The sequence below is a fragment of the Saccopteryx bilineata genome, chromosome 4 (genome assembly GCF_036850765.1).
Source record: "Saccopteryx bilineata isolate mSacBil1 chromosome 4, mSacBil1_pri_phased_curated, whole genome shotgun sequence".
Classification (NCBI taxonomy): domain Eukaryota; kingdom Metazoa; phylum Chordata; class Mammalia; order Chiroptera; family Emballonuridae; genus Saccopteryx; species Saccopteryx bilineata.
The window spans coordinates 291,889,032-291,912,142 of record NC_089493.1 but is presented as its reverse complement, the minus strand read 5'-3'; the positions used below and the strand labels follow the sequence as shown (position 1 = coordinate 291,912,142).

Sequence of the window (23,111 nt, the reverse complement as noted above, 5' to 3'; positions counted from 1 at the left end):
GTTACTTGGTCTGCTGAAGGCCTGCGGTCAAGGCACATAAAAAAAAAAAATTAACCTAACTCTGGGATGTTGAGGGTGAAAATTAGCTAATAACAATAATGAAGAACTTAAAAACTTGAACACTATTATCAAGTACTAGTGTTTGTTTCTTCACTACACAGAGCTCCATGACATTCATGGCTGTTCAACAAAGCTCTGAGGAGTGCAGTGCTTGTGTGATCACAAATGTGCTGTATTTATGGGCCCTTCCAGAGCTGAGGTATGAGGACTTAACCAAGGGCTGAGTGTGGGATGACTCCACACACACTAACCTAGTTACAGAAACCCTTTGGGTTTATATCCCCACCTGATTCCCTAACAATTCATTTAAGTCACTCCAGCTTGGAGAAAACCCCAACTCTGCTCCTCTTGCCACCCAACTCATTCACAAGCACAAGTGGGATGAGCATAGAATACTTTATTCACAGGGCCAAAAATTAGTGAGGGGAAAGTGGAAATGGTTTCCAGGGATCCCATGTAGGAGATCTGCCATGTCTCCCAGGTCCAGGGCAGTCAGGACTGCCATCCCACCCTTTCCCAGACAAGGGTGATGGGGTCTCCTTGTCCAGGTTAATTCATTCAGTCCCAGGAGATCTGAGCCCTGGTGTGCCTCTTCCCAGGTGGACACTAACACCCCACAGCGGCAAATAGGGCACTCAGCTATCCTTGCATTCCGGGCAGCGCTCAGTGGCAGTGGTGGCTGAAGCACCAGGGGGCAGCTTGAAGTCTCGGCCGCAGCCTGTGCAGATGTACAGACCTCGCCGCATGTGCGAGCGACGGTGGCGGATGAAGTGAGAGCTGAGGCGGAAACGCCGGCCACACTCGCTGCACGGGTAGGGCCGCTCACCAGTGTGCGTGCGCACGTGCTCAGCCAGGTTGGAGCGTTGGCCGAAGCGTCGGCCGCACACTGCACAGCGGTGCGGCTTCTCGCCTGTGTGCACCCGCCGGTGCTTGGCCAATGCCGAGCTCTGCGCAAAGCGCATGCCGCAATCAGCGCATGCGTACGGCCGCTCACCCGTGTGCGTGCGTCGGTGGCGCGCCAGGCACGAACTGCCGCCGAAGGTGCGTCCGCAGTCAGGGCAGGCGTATGGCTTCTCGCCAGTGTGCACGCGCAGATGCTGCGCGTAGTTGGAGCTCTGCGCAAAGCGGCGGCCGCACTGTGTGCATGCGTACGGCTTCTCGCCAGTGTGGCGCCGCCGGTGCTGGCGTAGGTTGGAGGCGGCCGAAAAGCGCTTGTCGCACTCCGGGCACTCGTAGGGCCGCTCTCCGGTGTGCGTGCGGCCATGTTTTGTCAGCGCAGACTTCTGGGAGAAGCGCCAGCCGCACTCGGTGCACGCGAAGGGCCGCTCGCCCGTGTGCGTACGGCCATGTTTTGTCAGCGCAGACTTCTGGGAGAAGCGCCGGCCGCACTCGGTACACGCGAAAGGCCGCTCGCCTGTGTGTGTGCGCGAATGCTTGGCTAGCGTGGAGCGGCGCGCAAAAGCACGGCCGCAGTCCGGGCATGCGTGTGGGCGCGTCGGGTCGGCAGGTGGCGCTGGCGCCTCGCTTGGGACCTGCTGGGAGACAGGAGAGGTCAGCCCAGAAACCTAGGCCCAGGGCTGGAGACCTGGGTCTCCACAAGCTGCAATCCATCACTTTCCATGTGTAAAACAAGAAAGCAAGGGTGTCTGCCTCACACGATAGCTGTGCGCATTGTTAGATACTGCAAGTAAAATTTAAAAAATAAGTTAGACACTGCATTAACGCACATAGCACAATGCTCAGTGTCATTCTGTGTGTTTTTTTCAAAGATTTTATTTATCGGCTCTGGCCAGTTAGCTCAGTTGGTTAAGAGCATTGCCCAGAAATAACAAGGTTGCAGGCTCGATCTTCAGTCAGGACACAGATGGGAAGCGACTGATGAATGCACAACTGAGTAGAACAGATGGACACCTCCCTTCTCACTCTCCTCTCTCTCCGTTCCTCTCTCTGTCCCTCTAAAAATCAATAAAAATTAAGACCTGGATGTATAGCTGGGTTGGAACATTGTCCGGGGCACAGAGATTGCCAGTTGGAAACCCTGGTCAGGGCACATACAGGAGCAGCTAGCTACATGTTCCTGTCTCCCTCTCAAAAAAATTTTTTTTCTTTGACTTATACAGAGAGGAGAGAGGGAAGAGCAGGGGAGTGAGCAGTATCAACTTAGCTGCTTCACTTTAGTTGTCCATTGACTGCTTGTTGGTATGGGCCTTGACCCGGCAAGCCCAGGGCTTCCCACCAGTGATCTCAGGGTTCAGGTTGAGACTTCACCCACTGCGCCACCACAGGCCAGGCTCTAGCTATTTTTTTATTAATTCAACAAATATTTATTAAGGGCATACAATGTGCCCGACTCTGTTCTAGGCACTGGGGATTCAGTATTAAATTTTTATAACTCCTTTCAGGAATGGACAAGGAGTGCAGGTATTGGGGTGGGGATGCTGCGTATTTATATAAGGTTAAAGCCATGGCCGGGCAGCTTAGTTGGTTAGAACATCATCCTGATATGCCAAGGTTGCAGGTCCTATCCCCAGTCAGGGCACATACAGAAGACAGCCAAGGAATGCATAAATAAGTGGAATAATAAATGGATGTTCCTCTGTCTCCCCTTTTCTCTCTTTCTCTCTCTAAAATCAATATATAGGCCCTGGCGGGTTGGCTCAGCGGTAGACTGTCGGCCTGGCGTGCGGGGGACCCGGGTTCGATTCCCGGCCAGGGCACATGAGAGAGGCACCCATTTGCTTCTCCACCCCCACCCCCTCCTTCCTCTCTGTCTCTCTCTTCCCCTCCCGCAGCCAAGGCTCCATTGGAGCAAAGATGGCCCGGGCGCTGGGGATGGCTCCTTGGCCTATGCCCCAGGCGCTAGAGTGGCTCTGGTCACGGCAGAGCGACGCCCCGGAGGGGCAGAGCATCGCCCCCTGGTGGGCATGCCGGGTGGATCCCGGTCGGGCGCATGTGGGAGTCTGTCTGACTGTCTTTCCGTTTCCAGCTTCAGAAAAATACAAAAATAAATAAATAAAATAATAAAATCAATATATAAAAATGTTTTTAAAAACGCCTGACCAGTGGTGGTGCAATGGATAAAGTGTCAACCTGGAATGCTGAGGTCACCAGTTTGAAACCCCAGGCTTGATCAGTCAAGGCACATAGGAAACTACTACAAGTTGATGCTTCTCCCTCTCTCTTTCTCTCTCTCTCTCTCTCTCTCTCTTTCTCCCACCTCTCAAATCACTAGGAAAAAAATTTTTTTAATTAAGAAAATGGAAGCCTTAGGTGGGTAGCTCAGTTGCTTAGAGTGTCATCCCGACCTGCCAATGTTGTGGATTCGATCCCCAACTGGGCACATACAAGAATCAACCAATGGCCCTGGCCAGATAGCTCGGTTGGTTAGAGCATGTCCTAAAGCACAGAGGTGGCCTGTTCAATCCCAGTCAGGGCACATGCAAGAACAGAATGATGTTCCTGTCTCTCTCCCCTGCTCCCTCTCGTTAAAAATCAATTAATCAATAAATAAAAGAATCAACCAGTGAAGGCATGAATATGTAAAACAAACACAAACTGATGTTTCTTCCTCTCTAAAAATAAATAAATAAAATTAAAAAAAGAAAACAGGCTCAGGAAAATGAACTTTCCCGTAGCCAGTGGGAGTCAGGACCCTTAACCAGTAGGCTATACCGCGCTTCCCTGCACTTGCTCGGCCAAGATGGGACAGAGTCTGAACTCCAAGTCCCTGGCACTCTCCAAGAGGAATTCAAAGTTCTAATACAACTTGATACTTTATTTTTTAAATTTTTTTAACTGAGAGAGTCAGAGAGAGGGATAGATAGGGACAGAAAGAAAGGGAGAGAGGTGAGAAGCATCAATCATTAGTTTTTTGTTGCGACACCTTACTTGTTCATTGATTGCTTTCTCATACGTACCTTGACCGCGGGCCTTCAGCAGACGGGAGTAACCCCTTGCTCGAGCCAGAGACCTTGGGTCCAAAGCTGGTGAGCTTTGCTTCAACCAGAGGAGCCTGCGCTCAAGCTGGTGACTTTGGGGTCTCAAACCTGGATCTTCCACATCCGAGTCCGACACTCTATCCACTGTGCCACCGCCTGGTCAGGCCAACTTGATACTTTAAATCAAGAAACTCCCCATAGCAGATCTGAAATCAAGGTCACACTTTCCAGTTTTGCCCTGGTTTTGCTATCTATTGAGTTTATTTCAACATCTCAGCCATTATGGAGAGAATTTTTCTTATTATATCTACATTTTTTTTCTGGCCCTTCTTTCTTTAGCACCCCTTTTTTTGTGGCAGAGACAGAGAGAGTCAGAGAGAGGAACAGACAGAAAGGGAGAGAGATGAAAAACATCAATTCTTTGTTGCGGCTCCTTAGTTGTTCATTGATTGATTTCTCATATGTGCCTTGACTGGGGGGCTACAGCAGACCCAGTGACCCCTTGCTCGAGCCAGCGACCTTGAGTCCAAGCTGGTGAGCTTTGTTCAAACCAGATGAGCCCGCGCTCAAGCTGGTGACCTCAGGGTCTCAAACCTGGTTCCTCCACATTCCAGTCTGACGCTCTATCCACTGCACCACCACCCGGTCAGGCTCTTTAGCACCCTTCTTTAAGATGACTTTGACCAGCCTGACTTCCTTATGCTGGATTCACTGACTTAGGAAGAAGAAATTCTTCACACAAGTGATCTTACTATCTGTAGCTACAAAAGGAGGGGCCTGGAGTACCCCCCAAAATCTTGGTAACAAGGGCTGAGACTAGCTCATTACACCCTGGGGCAAGTCACTCCCCTCCCAGGCCTCAATGAACCAAGGAAGGTGAGGTAGGTTAGGTGAGATAAAAATTTCCCAACTAGGCCTGACCTGTGGTGGCGCAGTGGATAAAGCATCGACCTGGAATGCTGAGGTCACCAGTTCAAAACCCTGGGCTTGCCGGTCAAGGCACATATGGGAGTTGATGCTTCCTGCTCTTCTCTCTGTTCTCTCTCTCTCTCTCTCTCCCTCTCTGTCTCTCTCTCCCCTCTCTCTTAATAAAAATGAATTAAAAAAAAAATTCCCAACTAAAAAAAAAAACCTGACCTGTGGTGGTGCAGTGGGTAAAGCATCAACCTGGAATGATGAGGTCACTGGTTCAAAACCCTGGGCTTGCCCTGGCCGGTTGGCTCAGTGGTAGAGCGTCGGCCTGGCGTGCGGAAGTCCAGGGTTCGATTCTCGGCCGGGTACACAGGAGAAGCGCACATCTGCTTCTCCACCCCTCCCCCTCTCCTTCCTCTGTCTCTCTCTTCCCCTCCCGCAGCCGAGGCTCCACTGGAGCAAAGTTGGCCCGGGCGCCAGAAATGGCTCTGTGGCCTCTGCCTCAGGTCCATACTGGCTCTGGTCGCAACAGAGCAATGCCCTGGATGGGCAGAGCATCGCCCCCTGGTGGGCATGCCAGGTGGATCCCAGTCGGGCACATGCAGGAGTCTGTCTGGCTGCCTCCCCGTTTCCAGCTTCAGAAAAATACAAAAAAACCCAAAAAAACAAAACCAAAAAACCCTGGGCTTGCCTTGTTAAGACATGTATGAGAAGCAAGTAATATGCTTCCCACTCTTCTCCCTGCACAAAAATCAATCAATAAAATCTTTAAAAAAAAAAAAAAAGTAGGCCCTGGATGATGGCTTAGTGGATAGACCATCAGCTCAACGTATGGACATCCTGTGTTCAATTCTAGGTCATCTGCTTTGCTCCCACCCCCTCTCCCTTCTCTCACTCTTCCCCTCCCACAGCCAGTGGCTTAATTGGTTCAAGCGTTGGTGCTGGGTGATGAAGCCAGGACATGAAATCAGATGGTGTAGAGTAGGGGTCGGGAACCTTTTTGGCTGAGAGAGCCATGAACGCCACATATTTTAAAATATAATTCTGTGAGAGCCGTGTACATTATGCATTATCCAATAAAAATTTGTTGTTGTTGTCACGGAAGACAGCTGTGATTGGCTCCAGCCACCCACAACCATGAACATGAGCGGTAGGAAATGAATGGATTGTAATACATGAGAATGTTTTATATTTTTAACATTATTTTTTTTATTAAAGATTTGTCTGTGAGCCAGATGCAGCCATCAAAAGCGCCACATCTGGCTTGCAAGCCATAGGTTCCCTACCCCTGGTGTAGAGCTTTGAACGCCAGGCTTAGGAGCTGAGACTTTATTCTGAGGGAAACAGAAAACCACTCAAAGGTTTAAGCTAGCAAAGAGAGATTAGATGTGCATAGAGCCCTTTGAGAAAATCTTTGTATTCATTCAAGAGATTGGATTTTGAGAGGCAGTGAGAGAATGCTTCACCCCTGCATGCACTATAATTAAGGCCTGTTCTGGACAATGACTGGCCATGGGACTGAGTGATAACTAAAAGTTACAGGATGTCGCCTGACCAGGCGGTGGCACAGTGGATAGAGCGTCGGACTAAGATGCGGAAGACCCAGGTTTGAGACCCTGAGGTCGCCAGCTTGAGCACGGGCTCATCTGAAGCAAAGCTCACCAGCTTGGACCCAAGGTCGCTGGCTCGGGCAAGGGGTTACTCGGTCTGCTGAAGGCCTACGGTCAAGGCACATATGAGAAAGCAATCAATGAACAACTAAGGTGTTGCAACGAAAAACTGATGATTGATGCTTCTCATCTCTCTCCCTTCCTGTCTGTCTGTCCCTATCTCTCCCTATCTCTCCCTCTCTCTGACTCTCTGTCTCTGTAAAAAAAAAATATATATTACAGGATGTCAGCACTGGAAAGAGCTTTTGAGATCACAGTTTTCATAGAAACAGACTCAGGGAGACCACACAGCAAGTTAATAAGCTGTCTTGTGGGCACAATGCTGTGCTAAATCTACATGGATATGTGTGAGTAATCCTCATTTCTACCCTCCTCCTCCAAACCCAGGCACCCAGATGCTACTTAGACTGGCTTTTGAAAATCTTACTTTCAAAAAAAAAAGAAAAAGAAAAAGAAAATCTTACTTTCATTATCTCATTTTACAGATGAGAACGCCAAGGCAAAGCTGATAAATGGTGGAGTCTACCCCTACATATGATTCATGACTAGCCATGCCCCCCACCCTCCATTTTCCCATCCTTAGCTCTAGCCAGTTCAATAAAGGTTCTTGTCTCTCCTGCTCGCACTACCTTAGAGCAGATTACTGGCCTTACATGGGTCTGTCTGTCCCACAACGGCCAATTTCTAAGTAGAAAACTGAATGTCCCTATTCTGATCTGAGGCTTCTGATGGCACTGCATAACCTCACACTGTATGTTAAGTTCCGATGCTTTCTTTTTTTATTTATTTATTTTATTTTTTTATTTATTTTTTGTATTTCTCTGAGGTTGGAAACGGGGAGGCAGTCAGACAGACTCCCGCATGCGCCCGACCCGGATCCACCCGGCAGGCCCACCAGGGGGCGATGCTCTGCCCATCTTGGGGCGTCACTCTGCCACAATCAGAGCCATTCTAGCGCCTGAGGCAGAGGCCACAGAGCCATCCTCAGAGCCCTGGCAAACTTTGCTCCAGTGGAGCCTTGGCTGCGGGAGGGGAAGAGAGAGACAAAGAGGAAGGAGAGGGGGAGGGGTGGAGAAGCAGATGGGCGCTTCTCCTGTGTGCCCTGGCCGGGAATCGAACCTGGGACTCCCGCACGCCAGGCCGACACTCCACCACTGAGCCAACCGGCCAGGGCCCGATGCTGTCTTTCAATACTGTTTACTCTCTGGCCTCATCTCTTCTAAGCCTGTGCTTTTGCTGTTTACTACTCCTGGAATGCCCTTCCTCTGCCACCATTTGCCAAATCCCCACTAAGCTTTCTCTGGGAAGTGTTCCTCACTGCCTTGAGTTGTTCGCCCTCACTCCTCTGGTTAGGCCTCCATGTTGGATTCCCTTTTCACGCCCAGCCCTGGGATTCAGCCCAAAAAGGCCTTTGATAAATACGACTTGAAAAATCTCTAGAAGGATGACCAAGACCTAGGTCCTGAAATTTAGGGAGAAGAACGAGTAATAGCAGCAAATATTTACATAGTGTTATGTGACATGCAGTTCTAACTCTTTACACGTATTAATTCATTTAATCCCCAAAACCCCATGAAGTAGATGCTGTTATGATTTTCCTTTCACAAATGAGGAAAGTAAGGCACAGGAGGTTAAAAACCTTGCCTAAGGTCGAACAGCCGGTAAATGATGGAGGTGGAAATCCACCCGAGGCTCTGCAGATCAGGAGATCCCCAGGACCAAAAGAGGCCCACTAAGCTAGGATGCTGGGCCAAGGAGGCCTGAGAACAACAAACTAGTTATTCTGACTGGAAGGAGAAGCCAAAGCAGCCAGCCCCCTCCCCCAGGGCCCACCGCATACACCAGGGGGCGGCAGAACTTTCTTTCCTGGGAACTGGCTCCTCTGCAGGAAGAAATCAGAATCTGGGCCCAGAAAACGGACCCAGCCAGAGTTCTCCAGCTATAAGCAGTGTTGCACTGGCTGAGGGTGGAGTTCTGCAGGGTTCTGGGACGTGATGGCAGTTCGGGTCTTGAACAGGGAAATTAACTCCTATTCTGATATGAAAACTCCTCTCTTTAAACCTTCATCACCCTCAGGTGGTGGCCTGCCAAACACCCTCATCTCATTCATGATGCAGCATGGCTGACCCTGCCCTCACTCCCTTTGAGCCACTGAAAGGCCCATTTCTTCTGCCTGGAGTAGTTAGTCACCCACTTCAGCCTTCTCTTCACTTTGAGACCTTAGGCCAGTCACCAAACGGTCCAGTTCCCTGCGCCTCAGCTACCTCACCTGTAAAACGGAACAAATACTACCTAGGTACAGAACTGAGGTGCAGAAAACACTGTCTGGGGAACAGTAAATGCTACCAAGAGCCAGGAGTTCCTGTTGCCTAACCTGGCCCCTCCCCCACCCCAAGTCTGTATTAAGTTCCCAGCTCAGGCCTTCCACGCAGGTGCCTGCACTCATCACGCAGGATTGTAGCTGCGTGGTTACTCAGCAGTCTCACAATGCTACACCTCACGTTCCACGGGGACCCAACCATAGCGTTTACTCTCCAGCACGCAGCACAGAGCAGAGCATGGCCCGGTAGGTGTGACATCTGTTTGATGGCAGCACGGGCAGTGGGACAGAAGGAGGGGTTGCCAACCCTCAGATTACAGATCTGAGATTCCGGGGAAATAGGAGCCGGATCCCTGGCTTCTGTCTGGTGGAGGCGGAACCCGGACCAGTTTAGGGGAAACGGGGCCGCTGGGTGTGGGGCACGCACCTCCTTGTTGTCCACGGGGATCTTGAGTTTCACCACCTCGTACTTCTCCTCGCCCTCCTCCTCCTCACTCTTCACCAGCAGCACCATCTCCTCGTGCATCTCCTCCTCCTCCTCTCTCTGCTGTTCGCCGGGCATCTTGGTGTCCTGGAGCAAGCGGCTGGGTCAGAAGCACACCATGGCCTTGGCCCAGGCAAGGCGGCGCAGCCGTGGCTTGTCTAGTTCGACCTTGGTCTCTGGGTCTGGCCTCTCCTCTCCCACCCCAGTTCGGCCCTAGGCATCAGCACTTCCCCGGCACCAGGTCTGAAGACACTCGTTCACCCCACTCATCCGGCATTCAAGGCCCAGAACAGGTCGAGTCTCTAGTCTCAGCAAGTCGCCGCCCTCCACGCGCTGAGTCACTCCCCGGCGCCTAGGTTGACGGCCCCGAGCTCTAGGGCACCCGCGGGAGGCGGGATCGGGGCGGAGACCTTGGGGGACGCGCACTCACCAGCCTCAGGTTCCGCGCTCGCGGAGCCCCCGACCAGAGCTCCCGGCGGTTGGACACTCAGCGAGGCCGCGACTCCGAAGGCGGGGCGGGGCCACAGGGGCGGTGGGTCATTGGTCAGAACACTTAGCCCCGCCCCCTAGGGGGAGGGATCCGGAGGATCCAGACGTCCGGTCTGTCTGCCCCAGGAAGGTGGGGAACCTAGGCACAGTTCCTTCTGCTGTCCCCCAACTCTTAGGCCCTTAGGCTGCTCCACCTCGTCCCTCAAGGACCTCGCAGGCCAGTTGTAATGTACCATCAACTCCTCTGCCCCGCTTGGAGGTCTCTGCGGCGGCCGTGCACATCCGCCCCGCCCAAAATAGGCCACGTGCACTGCAGCCCTGGCCTAGGCCTCTTGCTGGCGCCCCGCCTGGAGGGCGGGCCCTAGTGCCTCCTCACCTTTTTTCTTTCCTCTTTTATCTCCGTTTTCCGTCTTTTCTCCTTTACCGGCATTTTGGTCTCTGGGATATCTTGCCCCTTGAACACATACTTACCAAACCAACAGCCACAAAAAGCCATAGCTGCTGTGTCTTGCGTGAGCCTACTAAGCATTATGCTAACCGTTTCACACACCTGATCTTTTAAAATTAAATGTATTGCCTGACCTGTGGTGGCGCAGTGGATAAAGCTTTGACCTGGAAATGCTGAGGTCGCTGGTTCGAAACCCTGGGCTTGCCTGGTCAAGGCACATATGGGAGTTGATACTTCCAGGTCCTCCCTCCTTCTCTCTCTCTGTTTCTCTCTCCTCTCTCTCCCTCTCTGTTTCTCTCCTCTAAAAACGAATAAATAAATAAATTAATTAAAATTAAATGTATTGGGGTAAAATATCACCACTCAAAAGTCTAGTCTCCTTCCAACACCGTATATATGACCCCCTTTAACCTCCCCCCTTCTCTCCCCTCCCCCTCTGTTGTCTGTACCTATGAGTTTGTTGATATGTTTGAACTGCACAAAGGTGGGTCCATTTTACAGGTGGGCTAATTAAGTTCTGGGAAGGAAACTAACTTGCCTAAACTGTACAATAAGGGTCTCATAGCATCCCTAACAACCCAGTAGCCTAGATGGGAAATTGGTAGCTCGCAGGACAAATCCAGCCCACAGAAGTATCTTGTATGACCTTAAAGGTGTTTTTACATTTAAAAATTAGCTTCAAAGGCCCTGGCCGGTTGGCTCGGTGGTAGAGCGTCGGCCTGGCGTGTGGAAGTCCCGAGTTCGATTCCCGGCCAGGGCACACAGGAGAAGCGCCCATCTGCTTCTCTACCCCTCCCCCTCTCCATCCTCTCTCTCTCTTCCCCTCCCGCAGCCCAAGCTCCATTGGAGCAAAGATGGCCCGGGCGCTGGGGGTGGCTCCTTGGCCTCTGCCCTAGGCTCTAGAGTAGCTCTGGTCTAGGCAGAGCGACGCCCCGGAGGGGCAGAGCATCGCCCCCTGGTGGGCATGCCGGGTGGATCCCTGTTGGGCGCATGTGAGAGTCTGTCTGACTGTCTCTCCCGATTTCTAGCTTCAGAAAAATACAAAAAAAAAAAAAAAATAGCTTCAAGTAGCCTGACCAGACGGTGGCACAGTGGATAGAGCATCGGACTGGAATGCGGAAGACCCAGGTTTGAGACCCCCAAGGTCTCCAACTTGAGCGTGGGCTCATCTGGTCTGAGCAAAGCTCACCAGCTTGGACCCATGGTTGCTGGCTTGGGCAAGCGGTTACTCAGTCTGCTGTAGCCCCACGGTAAGGGCACATATGAGAAAGCAATCAATGAACAATTAAGGTGTCGCAAAACTAATGATTGATGCTTCTCATCTCTCTCCCTTCCTGTCTGCCCTATCTATCCCTCTCTCTGACTCTATCTCTGTAAAAGATAAAATAAAATATAAAAATAAAAATTAGCTTCGGCCTGACCTGTGGTGGCGCAGTGGATAAAACGTCGACCTAGAAATGCTGAGGTTGCCAGTTCAAAACCCTGGGCTTGCCTGGTCAAGGCACATATGGGAGTTGATGCTTCCAGCTCCTCCTCCCTTCTCTCTGTCTCTCCTCTCTCTCTCTGTCTCTCCCTCTCCTCTCTAAAATGAATAAATAAATTTTTAAAAAATTAGCTTCAAGTAAGATAGAGGTCTTTTACAAAGTTTTAAACCTAACATTTAAAAATTGGACTGTATTTCCCATTTCTCTTGAAAAAAAGATACCTACTTTTCCCATTTATGAATGGAGCAACTAAGAATCAGAAATGATGAAAGAAAAGAGAAATAATACTCAGTAAAGGCTTAAAATCCCTACTTTGCCTCTTTACAATAGCTCTGTGGGCATGCATCCAAAGATCTCCCTTTGACAAATGAGGGAACTAAGGCTTAGAGAGCTTAAAATAATTTGTTCTAAGTCACATAGCTGGTAAGAGTCCACAGCTCGACCTGACCAGGTGGTGGCGCAGTGGATAGAGCGTCGGACTGGGATGCGGAAGGACCCAGGTTTGAGACCCCGAGGTCGCCAGCTTGAGCGCGGGCTCATCTGGCTTGAGCAAAGAGCTCACCAGCTTGGACCCAAGGTCGCTGGCTCCAGCAGGGGGTTACTCGGTCTGCTGAAGGCCCACGGTCAAGGCACATGTGAGAAAGCAATCAATGAACAACTAAGAAGTCGCAACACGCAACGAGAAACTGATGATTGATGCTTCTCATCTCTCTCCGTTCCTGTCTGTCTGTCCCTGTCTATCCCTCTCTCTGACTCTGTAAAAAAAATAATAATAAAAAAAATAAAAAAAATTAAAAAAAAAAAAAGAGTCCACAGCTCGTGCTCTTTCTATTGCACCAAACTACCTCTCAGAAATGAGGTTACACCGGGAAATGGGTAGCAGAGTCAGGACTCAAACCTGAACCTCTGTCCACAAAGGCAACAGCATAATTTGAATGTTGGGATTACTTCTGGTCAAACTTTTGTTCTTCTTTGAGAAAAGACGGCATATGCCTGGGTACTCACACTCAAGATTCCTAAAACCATTTTGATAGTGTTCATTCATCAAGTATTTATTTAGCCCTACTATGTGCCTGGCACGATTCTAGGCATCGGAGATGCAATAGTGAACAAAACAGACAAAAATCTTAGCCTGGCCTGTGGCGGCGCAGTGGATAAAGTGTTGACCTAGAACACTGAAGTCGATGGTTTGAAGCCCTGGGTTTGCCAGGTCAAGGCACATACAGGAAGCAACTACATGTTGATGCTTCCTCTCTCTCTCTCTCTTTTCTCTATGAATAAATAAATTAATTAAAAATATTTTTAAAAAACAACACAGAAATCTTGACTAACATGGCCCTTCTTAGGGTGTAAAAAATATAAACAATAAACAAGATAATGTTAGATACTGACAGGTGCAAGAAGGAAATAGAGCAAAATGATGCAATGGGGAGTGGTGTGTTTGGGGGCTTCTTCGAGGTGGGCAGGGAAGGCATCTCTGAGGAAATAATATTCAAGATGCCTTGAATGATGAGAAAATGTTAACCATTTGAAACTCTGGAAGAAGAGTGTTCTAAACCGAACTCCAGAGGACTTAAGGCCCACTCATCTTGGAAGGTCCTTTACATTTATCTGCTTAATGAGGCCTGTACCCAAAATGAGGGAATCCTTACTGTAAAGTAAGGATCATTGTTGTGAGCCCAAGGTCTCTGGCTTGAGCAAGAGGTCACTGGCTCAGCTGGAGCCCTCCAGTCAAGGCCCATATGAGAAGCAATCAATGAACAACTAAGGTGCCACAACAAAGAATTGATGCATCTCATCTCTCTCCTTTCCTGTCTCTCTCTCTCCCTCTCACAGCTTGGCATGTTTGAGAAGCAGAAGGCTTGTGTAACTGGAGCCAATTAAATGAGGAAAAATGTAGTGTGGGAGATGGAAGAGAGGTAGGCAGGGACCAGATGATGGCTGGAACCCCACCTCTAACAAAAGCAAGGCCTGCTTGCCCTGATTCCAAGAGTCAGTAAGAAGACTGGGCTGAGAGCAGTGAAACTTCCTACTGGAAGGGCCTTCTGCCATGGACTTGGAAGAGATGCTTTGAAAAGGAGGATAAGGGCTCCATCCAGGTTCAAGAATTTACCTAGATTGGAGCTTGTTCCTGTTATTGAGAATCTCATAGTCTAGTAGAGAAGATTGTGGTAAAAAAAAAAATTCGTATGAATAACCTGACCTGTGGTGGTACAGTTCATAAAACATCAGCCTGGAATGCTGAGGTCGCCAGATTGAAACCCTGGGCTTGGCCAGTCAAGGTATATACAAGAAATAACTCTGAGTTGATGCTTCCCACTCCTCCCTGCAACTTTCTCTCTCTAACATCAATGAATAAAACCTTTTAAAATATATATATGAATATGCATCAATAAATTTTATAAATGCATGAAAAGGAAGCAGCAGGTGTTGAGGAAGAATAGTGGAGTAAGAGAATAACTGCCTAGAAGGCAGTGGATACTGTGCACAGGCCTCATTGAGGAAAGAAATATGAAGAACCTTCAAAGATGAGTGGGCATTTCCTTGATCTGTCCTGCTGAGATCCCACTCCTCCCTGCCTTTTTTCTGTCCTCTCTCTAAAAAATCAATAAATAAAATCTTAAAAAGAAATTTATGGCCTGACCTGTGGTGGCGCAGTGGATAAAGTGTTGACCTGGAAATGCTGAGGTCGCCGGTTCGAAACCCTGGGCTTGCCTGGTCAAGGCACATATGGGAGTTGATGCTTCCAGCTCCTCCCCCTTCTCTCTCTCTCTGTCTCTCTCTCCTCTCTCTCCCCCCCCTCTCTCTCCTCTCTAAAAATGAATAAATAAAATAAAAAAATAAAAATTAAAAAAAAAGAAAAGAAATTTATGGGCCCTGGCTAGTTGGCTCAGTGGTAGAGTCTTGACCTGGCGTGTAGAAGTCCAGGGTGTGATAGGGCACACAGGAGAAGCAACCATCTACATCTCCATCCCTCCCCCCATCACTCTCTCTCTCTTCCCCTCCCACAGCCATGGCTCAATTGGTTTGAGTGCATAAACCTCCTGAGCTGAGGATGACTATGTGGAGCTTCTCTGCCTCAGGTGCTAAAAAGAGCTTGGTTGTGAGCATCAGCCCCATATGGGCAGAGCATTGGCCCCAGACAGGGGCTGCTGGATGGATCCCAGATGGGGTGCATGGGGGGATGGCTCCATGGCCTCCACCTCAGGCACTAAAAAAATGGCTCCGGTTATAACAGAGCAACACCCTAGATGAGCAGAGCATCACCCCCTAGTGGGCTTGCCAGGTGGATCTTGGTACAGGCACATGTGAGAGTCTGTCTCTGCCTCCCTTCCTCCCACTAAAAATAAATAAAAAGTTATGGTGTTGGCCTGACCTGTGGTGGCACAGTGGATGGGGCATCAATCTGGAACTCTGAGGTCACTGGTTCAAAGCCCAGGGCTTGCTTGGTCAAGGCATATATGGATGGGAGTTGGTGCTTCCTGCTCCTCCCCCCCTTCTCTCTCTTTCTGTCTCTCACAATAAACAAATAAAATCTAAAAAAACAAAAAACGAAGACCCTTTCCCAGAAGTCTCAGACTTCCTTAACCCCTCATTGTCAGGAACTAAGCCACATGCTCACCCATAAAACCATCAATGGCAGGACAATGGGACCACAGATAAATTAAGTAGAGAAGGGTGGTCCCCAGTGTTCTGCAAAAACGGAAGCGTGAAAAGGGCAGTTGGTAGGCAATCAATACTGCTTACCACATCTTCCCAGGACCATGCAATCTCAAGTTGCCCCTACTTTTCATACTGTTTAAATACATTTAAATTTTGTTTCTGAGGTACTTATCATCATTTGAGGCAATTAAGCATAGGCCAAACAGACTCTGGGGCCAAACTGTCCAGATTTGAAATCTGGCTACCACTTTACTAGCCTGTTTGAGTTAAATTACTCCAAGTCTCAGGTTCCTTATATGTAAAATGAAGATGAGATGATGATCATTTTACCTAGCTCATAAGGTTGTCGTGAGGATTAAATGGCTGCAAGGATTAAACATGTAAAATGCTTACAACAGCTACCCGTGTTCCAGTTCGTTCCTAGAGCCCCGGTGTATTCTGGAAGTATTATTTTTTCTTTTTCTTTTTATTTTTATTTATTGATTTTAACAAGAGAGGAAGGGGGAGACAGAGACAGGAACATCAATCGGTCCCTGCATGTGCCCTGGCCGGGGATCCAAGGGGCAACGTCTGTGCTTCTGGACAATGCTCCAACAACCAATGGAGCCATCTGGCCAGGGCTCTGGAAATATTCTTGTGCCCTCTCTGGCTTAAATTAAACCCTCCATTTCTGCGGTTCTTCACGGAGCGCCACGCCCCCTCCCGCCCAGTCATTTCCCTTTGGCCGTCGGCGCCCGGAGGGAAGTGACGCGCCTGCGCTCTCCCCGCCCCCTCACTGTCTCCGCCCCCGCTGGAACCTGGTACCTCCAGCTTTAAGATGCTTGGCCAACACTGAAGAATTCGAGGGCAGAGACCTGCGAGCGCACGCCCGAAGCCTGCTCCTATTGGTCCGGTCCGGGCCGATCGCTAACGCCGGTGGCCGATTGGTCAGGGCCTCTGCAGACGGGCTCCGAGCGGGCGCGGGTTCTTCAGTGCGGGGTGGACCGCAGCGCGGTGGCGGCATGTCCTCTGTGGGTGAGGAGAAGCGAGGGGACACGGGAGGAGAGGGCACTGATGCGGCCGGCCCCTTCAGCTTCAGCCCGGAGCCCACGCTCGAGGACATGTAAGTCGTCCTTGCCCACGCGCTGGGGAAATAGCCCCCTTTTATTGGGGAGAGCCCCTCCACGTGGTCGGGAAGAAGGCTGGCTAGCAGCTGGGCCCCTGTCCCAGCTCTGCTGTCTGATCTCGGGCGAGCCTTCTAACCTCATGCAAAGTGGGCTTAGCAGTGCGCACCTGAGGTCCGGGAAATGGTGACGCCCGGAGAAAATACGGGGTCCGGGGCTGCTCCTGCCTCTGCCCTCCAGAGGTGGCAGGGGGCAGCCATTATTTTGTTGTATCTGGACAGCGAGGATTAAATGATCAAAATAGGGAGCCTTTATGTTTAAGCCGGCTACAGCACAGAGACCTAAGTCAGTCAAATCTCGCGCCCCAAACGAACTCAGGGGTTTGCTTTTAAAGGCAAAAAAAGAAGCGGGAAGTGAGCATGTAGCCAAAGCAGTTTTCCGGAGGCGAACAGGCTTTTTTAAGCTACGGTTATTTTTGGAATAGTCCCAGGGACTGACTGCTCACAGAGGCATTTTACAAAAAGCAGAAGGATGTGCCCGGTTATCTGACCTTTTTTTTTTTTTTTAATTTTTATTTTTTTATATTTTTGTATTTTTCTGAAGCTGGAAATAAGGAGAGACAGTCAGACAGACTCCCGCATGCGCCCCACCGGGATCCACCCGGCACTGGTGGGCGATGCTCTGCCCACCAGGGGGCGATGCTCTGCCCCTCCGGGGCGTAGCTCTGCCGAGACCAGAGCCACTCTAGCGCCTGGGGCAGAAGCCAAGGAGCCATCCCCAGTGCCCGAGCCATCTTTGCTCCAATGGAGCCTTGGCTGCGGGAAGGGAAGAGAGACAGAGAGGAAGGAGGGGGTGGGTGGAGAAGCAAATGGGCGCTTCTCCTATGTGCCCTGGCCAGGAATCGAACCCGGGCCCCCCCGCATGCCAGGCCGACGCTCTACCGCTGAGCCAACCGGCCAGGGCCCTGACTGACCTTTTACAAAGTCTGTTGAGGCAGCATCTTGCAAAATAACGTCCTGAGAGCCTTACTAAACCTGTATACAGCTGGGAACATTTATGACCTAACATTATGGTTTTACACAACTCTTTTTTTTTTTTATTATTTAATTATTATTTTTTTTTTTTTTTTTTTACACAACTCTTTAAATATAGATCTGCAAACCTTGCAAAACTAGCCCTGTATTCAAGGGTATGGTGTTTCTACGTTTCAATTTCTTGCTGGAGGAAACCCAGAAAGGCTTCTTAGGGGGAGTGCCAGTGGACTTTGCAAAGTCTCCGTAAAGATCACAGAAGTTAGACATGAAGAGATAGGGATATGCCTTGTGGAGGACACTGCAGAAGCGGTAGCAGGAGGTGAGATGGAAAAGAGGGTGTTGGTAGGGTTTTTTGTTTTGTTTTGTTTTTCTGAAGCTGGAAACGGGTAGGCAGTCAGACAGACTCCCGCATGCGCCTGACCGCGATCCACCTAGCACGCCCACCAGGGGGCGATGCTCTGCCCATCCGGGGCTTCGCTCTGTCGCGACCAGAGCCACTCTATAGAGCCTGGGGCAGAGGCTGAGAAGCCATCCCCAGCGCTCAGACCATCTTTTTGCTCCAATGGAGCTTCGGCTGTGGGAGGGGAAGAGAGAGACAGAGAGGAAGGAGAGGGGGAGGGGTGGAGAAGCAGATGGGCGCCTCTCCTGTGTGCCCTGGCCGGGAATTGAAACCGGGACTCCTGCACTCCAGGCCGACGCTCTACCACTGAGCCAACCAGCCAGGGCCAGGTGTTGGTAGGGTTTGATAGGGTTTAGGGCAGGGATCAGGAACCTTTTTGGCTAAGAGAGCCATGAACGCCACATATTTTAAAATGTAATTGCGTGAGCCTGACCTGTGGTGACACAGTGGATAAAGCGTTGACCTGGAAGTGCTGAGGTCGCCAGTTCGAAACCCTGGGCTTGCCTGGTCAAGGCACATATGGGAGTTGATGCTTCCAGCTCCTCTCCCCTTCTCTCTCTATGTCTCTCTCTCTCCCTCTCTGTCTCTCTTTCTCCTCTCTAAAAATGAATAAATTTAAATAAATAAATAAAATATAATTCCGTGAGAGCCATACAACAACCTGTGTACGTTTGGCATTATCCAATAAAAACTTGGTGTTGTCCCGGAGGACAGCTGTGATTGGCTCCAGCCACCCGCAACCATGAACATGAGCGGAGGAAATGAACAGATTGTAATACATGAGAATGTTTTATATTTTTAACATTATTTTTTTTATTAAAGATTTGTCCGTGAGCCAGATGCAGCCATCAAAAGAGCCACATCTGGCTCGTGAGCCATAGGTTCCTGACCACTGGTTTAGGGTCTGTGTAGAGGCGTGCCTGTTTTATAGTCCCAAAGAAAAGACAAGATTTGTTTAAAGCCATCCAAGGAGTTAGTCGCAGAATCCCATCGGAAACCCATGCCCCCACTACACACCACTGAGCTGCCTGCCGGGGCCCTGCATCTACTCCCCATCTTCTAACCCTGGGACCTGGGCTTCCACCCCTTTCTCCTATACCAGCCGCCGCCTCCAAGCTGAGTTTGCCGCTGAAAGAGGCTGGGACCGGTTCCACCAGCCTCGGAACCTCCTCCTGGCCTTGGTGGGAGAAGTGGGGGAGCTGGCAGAACTCTTGTGAGTAGATGAAAAGCTTCCTGGAAGAGTGTTTGTGTTGCGGTGGGGGTGGGAGAGTGGGAGGATTTATTTGATCAAATATGCATGGATTCCATTTCCTCTTCTCACTCACTGCCAGGCTGTCCCTGGTGCTGGGGATGCAGAGATGACTTGATAGTCCCTGCTCTCCAGGAAAAAGGGGAAGAGAGCGAGAGAAACATTGATTGGTTTGTTCCATTTAGCTGGGCATTCACTGGTTGCTTCTTGTATGTGCCCTTACTTGGGATCAAACTTGCCATCTTGAGATATCAGAATGACGCTCTAAACAACTGAGCTAATCAATCAGGTCCGATAAGCAAACTAAAATTTAAAGATCAGGAATTGTGATAAGTTCTGTGAAGACAATAACATAAGGCAGTGAGAAAGAAGGAAATAGGGAAAGCTTTTCTGAAGAGGTGACACCTGAGCTGACCTGAGTGACAGGAAGGAGCCATCCGTAGGAAAGCTCTGGAGAAGCAGGGGAAAGAGAGCAGTAATTGCACAGGCCCTGTGACGGTTTGACCTGTTGACAAGACAAAAGGCCGAGTGATTTAAGTGGGGAGTTAGGGAGAGTAATGGATAATGACATTGGAAGAGGCAGAAATTGACTCATGCAGGACCTGGAGGACTTTAGATTTTATTCCAACACAGCTAGGGGAGTTTTAGGAGAGGGACCAAATGCAATGGTGTCCTGGCCAGATAGCTTGGTTGGTTAGAGCATCATCCTGAAGCACAGAGGTTGCTGGTTCAATCTTCAGTCAAGGCACATAGATGAACAGGTTGATGTTCCTGTCCCTGTCTTTCTCTCTCTCTCTCTCTCTCTCTCCCTCCCTCCCTCCCTCCCTTCCTTTCTCTCTAAAATCAATAAATACGAATTAAAAAAAAAAAAAAGATGGTACTGGCAGCCTGACCCATGGTGGCGCAGTGGATAAAGCGATCTGGAAATGCTGAGGTCGCCGGTTCAAAACCCTGGGCTTGCCTGGTCAAGACACATATGGGAGTTGATGCTTCTTTGCTTCCTGCTCCTCCCCCCTTCTCTCCCTCTCTCTGTCCCTCTCCCTCTCCCTCTCCCTCTCTGTCTCCCTTCCTGTCTCTCCTCTCTAAAATGAATGAATGAATAAATAACACAGTACTGTGCAAGAGTAGGTGAGGTAGCAGGCATCCTCAGTGGTCTCCAGGTTTAAGATCTAGTCTGGAGGGGGAGTGGCCAGGATTAGACAGAAGAATTGAGTCTTGACAAATGAAACGATCTCTTGCCAACTCTGACTCAGGTGGGGATACAGAGGTTGAATGAGTCATCTGTTGGGGTCTCTCCCCCACCCTGATTCTACCCAGGACCCAGGAGGGTTGAGTTGTCCCTGAAAGATATCTCTAGGAGGTGGGAGTTCATTGCTGCAAGGACAGGGGTGCTCTGAGTGGCAGAGCCCGTTGTCCTAGCTAGCACCTGTGTGTGCCTGTGTGTCCCACCCCCAGTCAGTGGAAGCCCGATGAGGAGCCTGGCCCACAAGCCTGGCCCCCCAAGGAACGGGCAGCCCTGCAGGAGGAGCTTAGTGACGTCCTCATCTACCTGGTAGCATTAGCGGCCCGCTGCTCTGTGGACCTGCCCCAGGCGGTGCTCTCCAAGATGGACACCAACCGGCGGCGCTACCCTGCACATCTGTCCCGCGGCTCTTCCCGCAAGTATACGGACCTGCCCCATGGGGCCGCCTCTGAAGGCCAGACTGTGGGGACAACAGACCTTCCCTGTGAGTCCTCGGACCAGGCCTCAACCTAGAAACACGGGCCCAGGAGCTGCAACTCAGCATGGCATCTGAGCAACAGACAGTGGCCCGGACATGGAACCCATCCTGGTCCTTACCTAACAGACCACCAGCCTGCGGCCTGCTGAGGTCAAGGCTCAAGAACCTGTGCTAGATGGCCTCTTGGTGCTCTTCATTCAATAAAAGTTTTGTTCAGGAAACTGGATTCTTCCTGGGCGGCTGGGAGGTTCTGTGTCAGCAGGTGCTGGAGTGGGGCACAGGGCTGCCTCTGAGCCCAGCTCACGTTTCTCTGTTGTATGTCCCCCCGCAGGGCAGAGATCTGACTTCTAGCAGGTTCTCTGCTGGATCTCCTGCAAGCCTTTGCCATCAGGGCCTCTAACAGACTGGAGGCTGTGCATAGTATTAAGAGCCCAGATTTTGACTCTAGATTTTGGAGTCAGGTCAGGAGGGTTCACATGGTATCTTTGACCCTTGTCACATTGGTAATAATTATCAGTTTCCTCATCTAAATGGAAATAAATAGTATCTATCTGATAGGGTTGTAAAGTTTTAGTGAGTTATTATCATAAGCAGAGTATACTTAGCACAGTGCCTGGCACATAGTAGGTTACTTAAGTTTGTCATTATCTGTCTTCAACAAGAAACTTTCAGGGGCCCAGAGCAGGAAATGTCAGCAGTTACGGTCGGTCTGGGTCCCGTACTGAGTGTCAGGCCTCAGCACAAACAGGGTCAGGTCTCTGTGTGGAACAGAACAGGGCTTCCACTGCACTTGAGCTTGGGCCTCTTGCCCCCTCCTTGCCCTCCCAAGACCGATTTCTCATTCCACCTCTACACCTAAAGATAGTAATTCCTTTTATGAGCTTATCCCTCTTGACCAGACCTTTCTTACTTCCCAGGTAAAACAATCCAGATCGGAGCTGCTTCAACTTTGCGTTCCCCAAACCACCTGGCTTCTCCCATCTGTGTTGGCTGGAGCCTTGTCCTTACCGGTGTGATTTCATTCCCACTTCTTGGTCAATATCCTGATCTCCCCTCTATAAAATCAATTTCTCTTCTATTAGCTCTTGACACCAGCACACATAAATTGAGTCTCCTTGCTATAGACCAGGGGTCAGGAAATTTTTTGGCTGAGGCATGAACGCCACATATTTTAAAATGTAATTCCGTGAGAGCCATACAACGACCCATGTACATTTGGCATTATCCAATAAAAATTTGGTGTTGTCCTAGAGGACAGCTGTGATTGGCTCCAGCCACCCGCAACCATGAACATGAACGGTAGGAAATGAATGGATTGTAATACATGAGAATGTTTTATATTTTTAACTATTTTTTTTATTAAAGATTTGTCTGTGAGCCAGATGCAGCCATCAAAAGCGCCACATCTGGCTTGCAAGCCATAGGTTCCCTACCCCTGGTGTAGAGCTTTGAACGCCAGGCTTAGGAGCTGAGACTTTATTCTGAGGGAAACAGAAAACCAGATGCAGCCATCAAAAGAACCACATCTGGCTCGTGAGCCACAGGTTCCCGACCCCTGCTATAGACAAAACCGACAACATACTTTCAACATTCCTTTCACAGCCAAGCCTCTTAGAAGGGTTTGGTACACCCATCCACTCTGCTTCCTAACATCCTTCCCATTTCTACCCTAACCCACTCAAGGTTGGCATTCACCCCACCCCTCCACTGAAACTGCCCACCACTCCCCGGAACTCCTACAGTGGACACCAGAGCAGAACCTGACTGAGCTGACCACTCTCTGAAACACTTTCCTCTAGATTTCCCAACCAAAACACTTGTGGTTTTCTGCCTACCTCTGGCAGTTCTTTCACAGTTCTTATGTACCCGTCTGGACAAGTATCAGGCATTCCAGACCTGACATCCCCAAGCTATTTCCAAATTCCTCCCTGACCCCTCCACATTTACCTCACATTCACCATGTCCACACTGGGTATAACAATTGCTGCCACTGCCCTGGCCCAGCAGCTCAGTTGGTTCAAGTGTTGTCTCTATATACCAATGTTGTGGGTTCCAGTTCTGGTCATACAAGAGTCAACCAATGAATTATAAATGGAACAACAAATCAATGTTTCTCTGAAAAATCTTTTTAAAAAA

The 23,111-nt window shown here is 49.9% G+C and overlaps 2 protein-coding genes across 3 annotated transcripts; one reads left to right on the top strand and one right to left on the bottom strand.

Annotated features, from left to right (window-relative positions):
• Positions 1-441: 441 nt before the first annotated feature.
• On the bottom strand, positions 442-10,140 carry LOC136334868 (zinc finger protein 771-like). 2 transcript variants are annotated; one of them, XM_066275679.1, is made up of 3 exons: positions 9,815-10,140; positions 9,328-9,471; positions 442-1,595 (listed from the first exon to the last, which is right to left on the bottom strand). In XM_066275679.1, exons 2-3 carry the CDS (start codon positions 9,460-9,462, stop codon positions 696-698), a joined length of 1,035 nt encoding a protein of 344 aa, XP_066131776.1. In that variant the 5' UTR covers positions 9,463-9,471; positions 9,815-10,140; the 3' UTR covers positions 442-695. The 2 variants fall into 2 exon arrangements, with proteins under 2 accessions (XP_066131776.1, XP_066131777.1); XM_066275680.1 differs by lacking the exon at positions 9,815-10,140 and having other exon boundaries at positions 442-1,592; positions 9,328-9,807.
• A 6,163-nt stretch (positions 10,141-16,303) lies between these two features.
• LOC136336609 (dCTP pyrophosphatase 1-like) lies at positions 16,304-21,201 on the top strand. Its single transcript, XM_066278438.1, has 3 exons — positions 16,304-16,570; positions 19,108-19,218; positions 20,710-21,201. The coding sequence occupies exons 1-3, from the start codon at positions 16,470-16,472 to the stop codon at positions 21,008-21,010; spliced, it is 513 nt and encodes a 170-aa protein (XP_066134535.1). The 5' UTR covers positions 16,304-16,469; the 3' UTR covers positions 21,011-21,201.
• The last annotated feature ends 1,910 nt before the right edge of the window (positions 21,202-23,111 follow it).

What these genes read in the sequence shown, in the direction of transcription:
- LOC136334868 (XM_066275679.1), bottom strand. Translation starts at nt 9,462, where the DNA reads ATGCCCGGCGAACAGCAGAGAGAGGAGGAGGAGGAGATGCACGAGGAG. An exon ending in TCCCCGTGGACAACAAGGAG is followed by an intron (nt 1,596 to 9,327) that starts GTGCGTGCCCCA and finishes CCTGTCTCCCAG; the next exon opens with CAGGTCCCAAGCGAGGCGCC.
- LOC136336609 (XM_066278438.1), top strand. Translation starts at nt 16,470, where the DNA reads ATGTCCTCTGTGGGTGAGGAGAAGCGAGGGGACACGGGAGGAGAGGGC. An exon ending in GAGCCCACGCTCGAGGACAT is followed by an intron (nt 16,571 to 19,107) that starts GTAAGTCGTCCT and finishes CTCCTATACCAG; the next exon opens with CCGCCGCCTCCAAGCTGAGT. An exon ending in GGGGAGCTGGCAGAACTCTT is followed by an intron (nt 19,219 to 20,709) that starts GTGAGTAGATGA and finishes TCCCACCCCCAG; the next exon opens with TCAGTGGAAGCCCGATGAGG.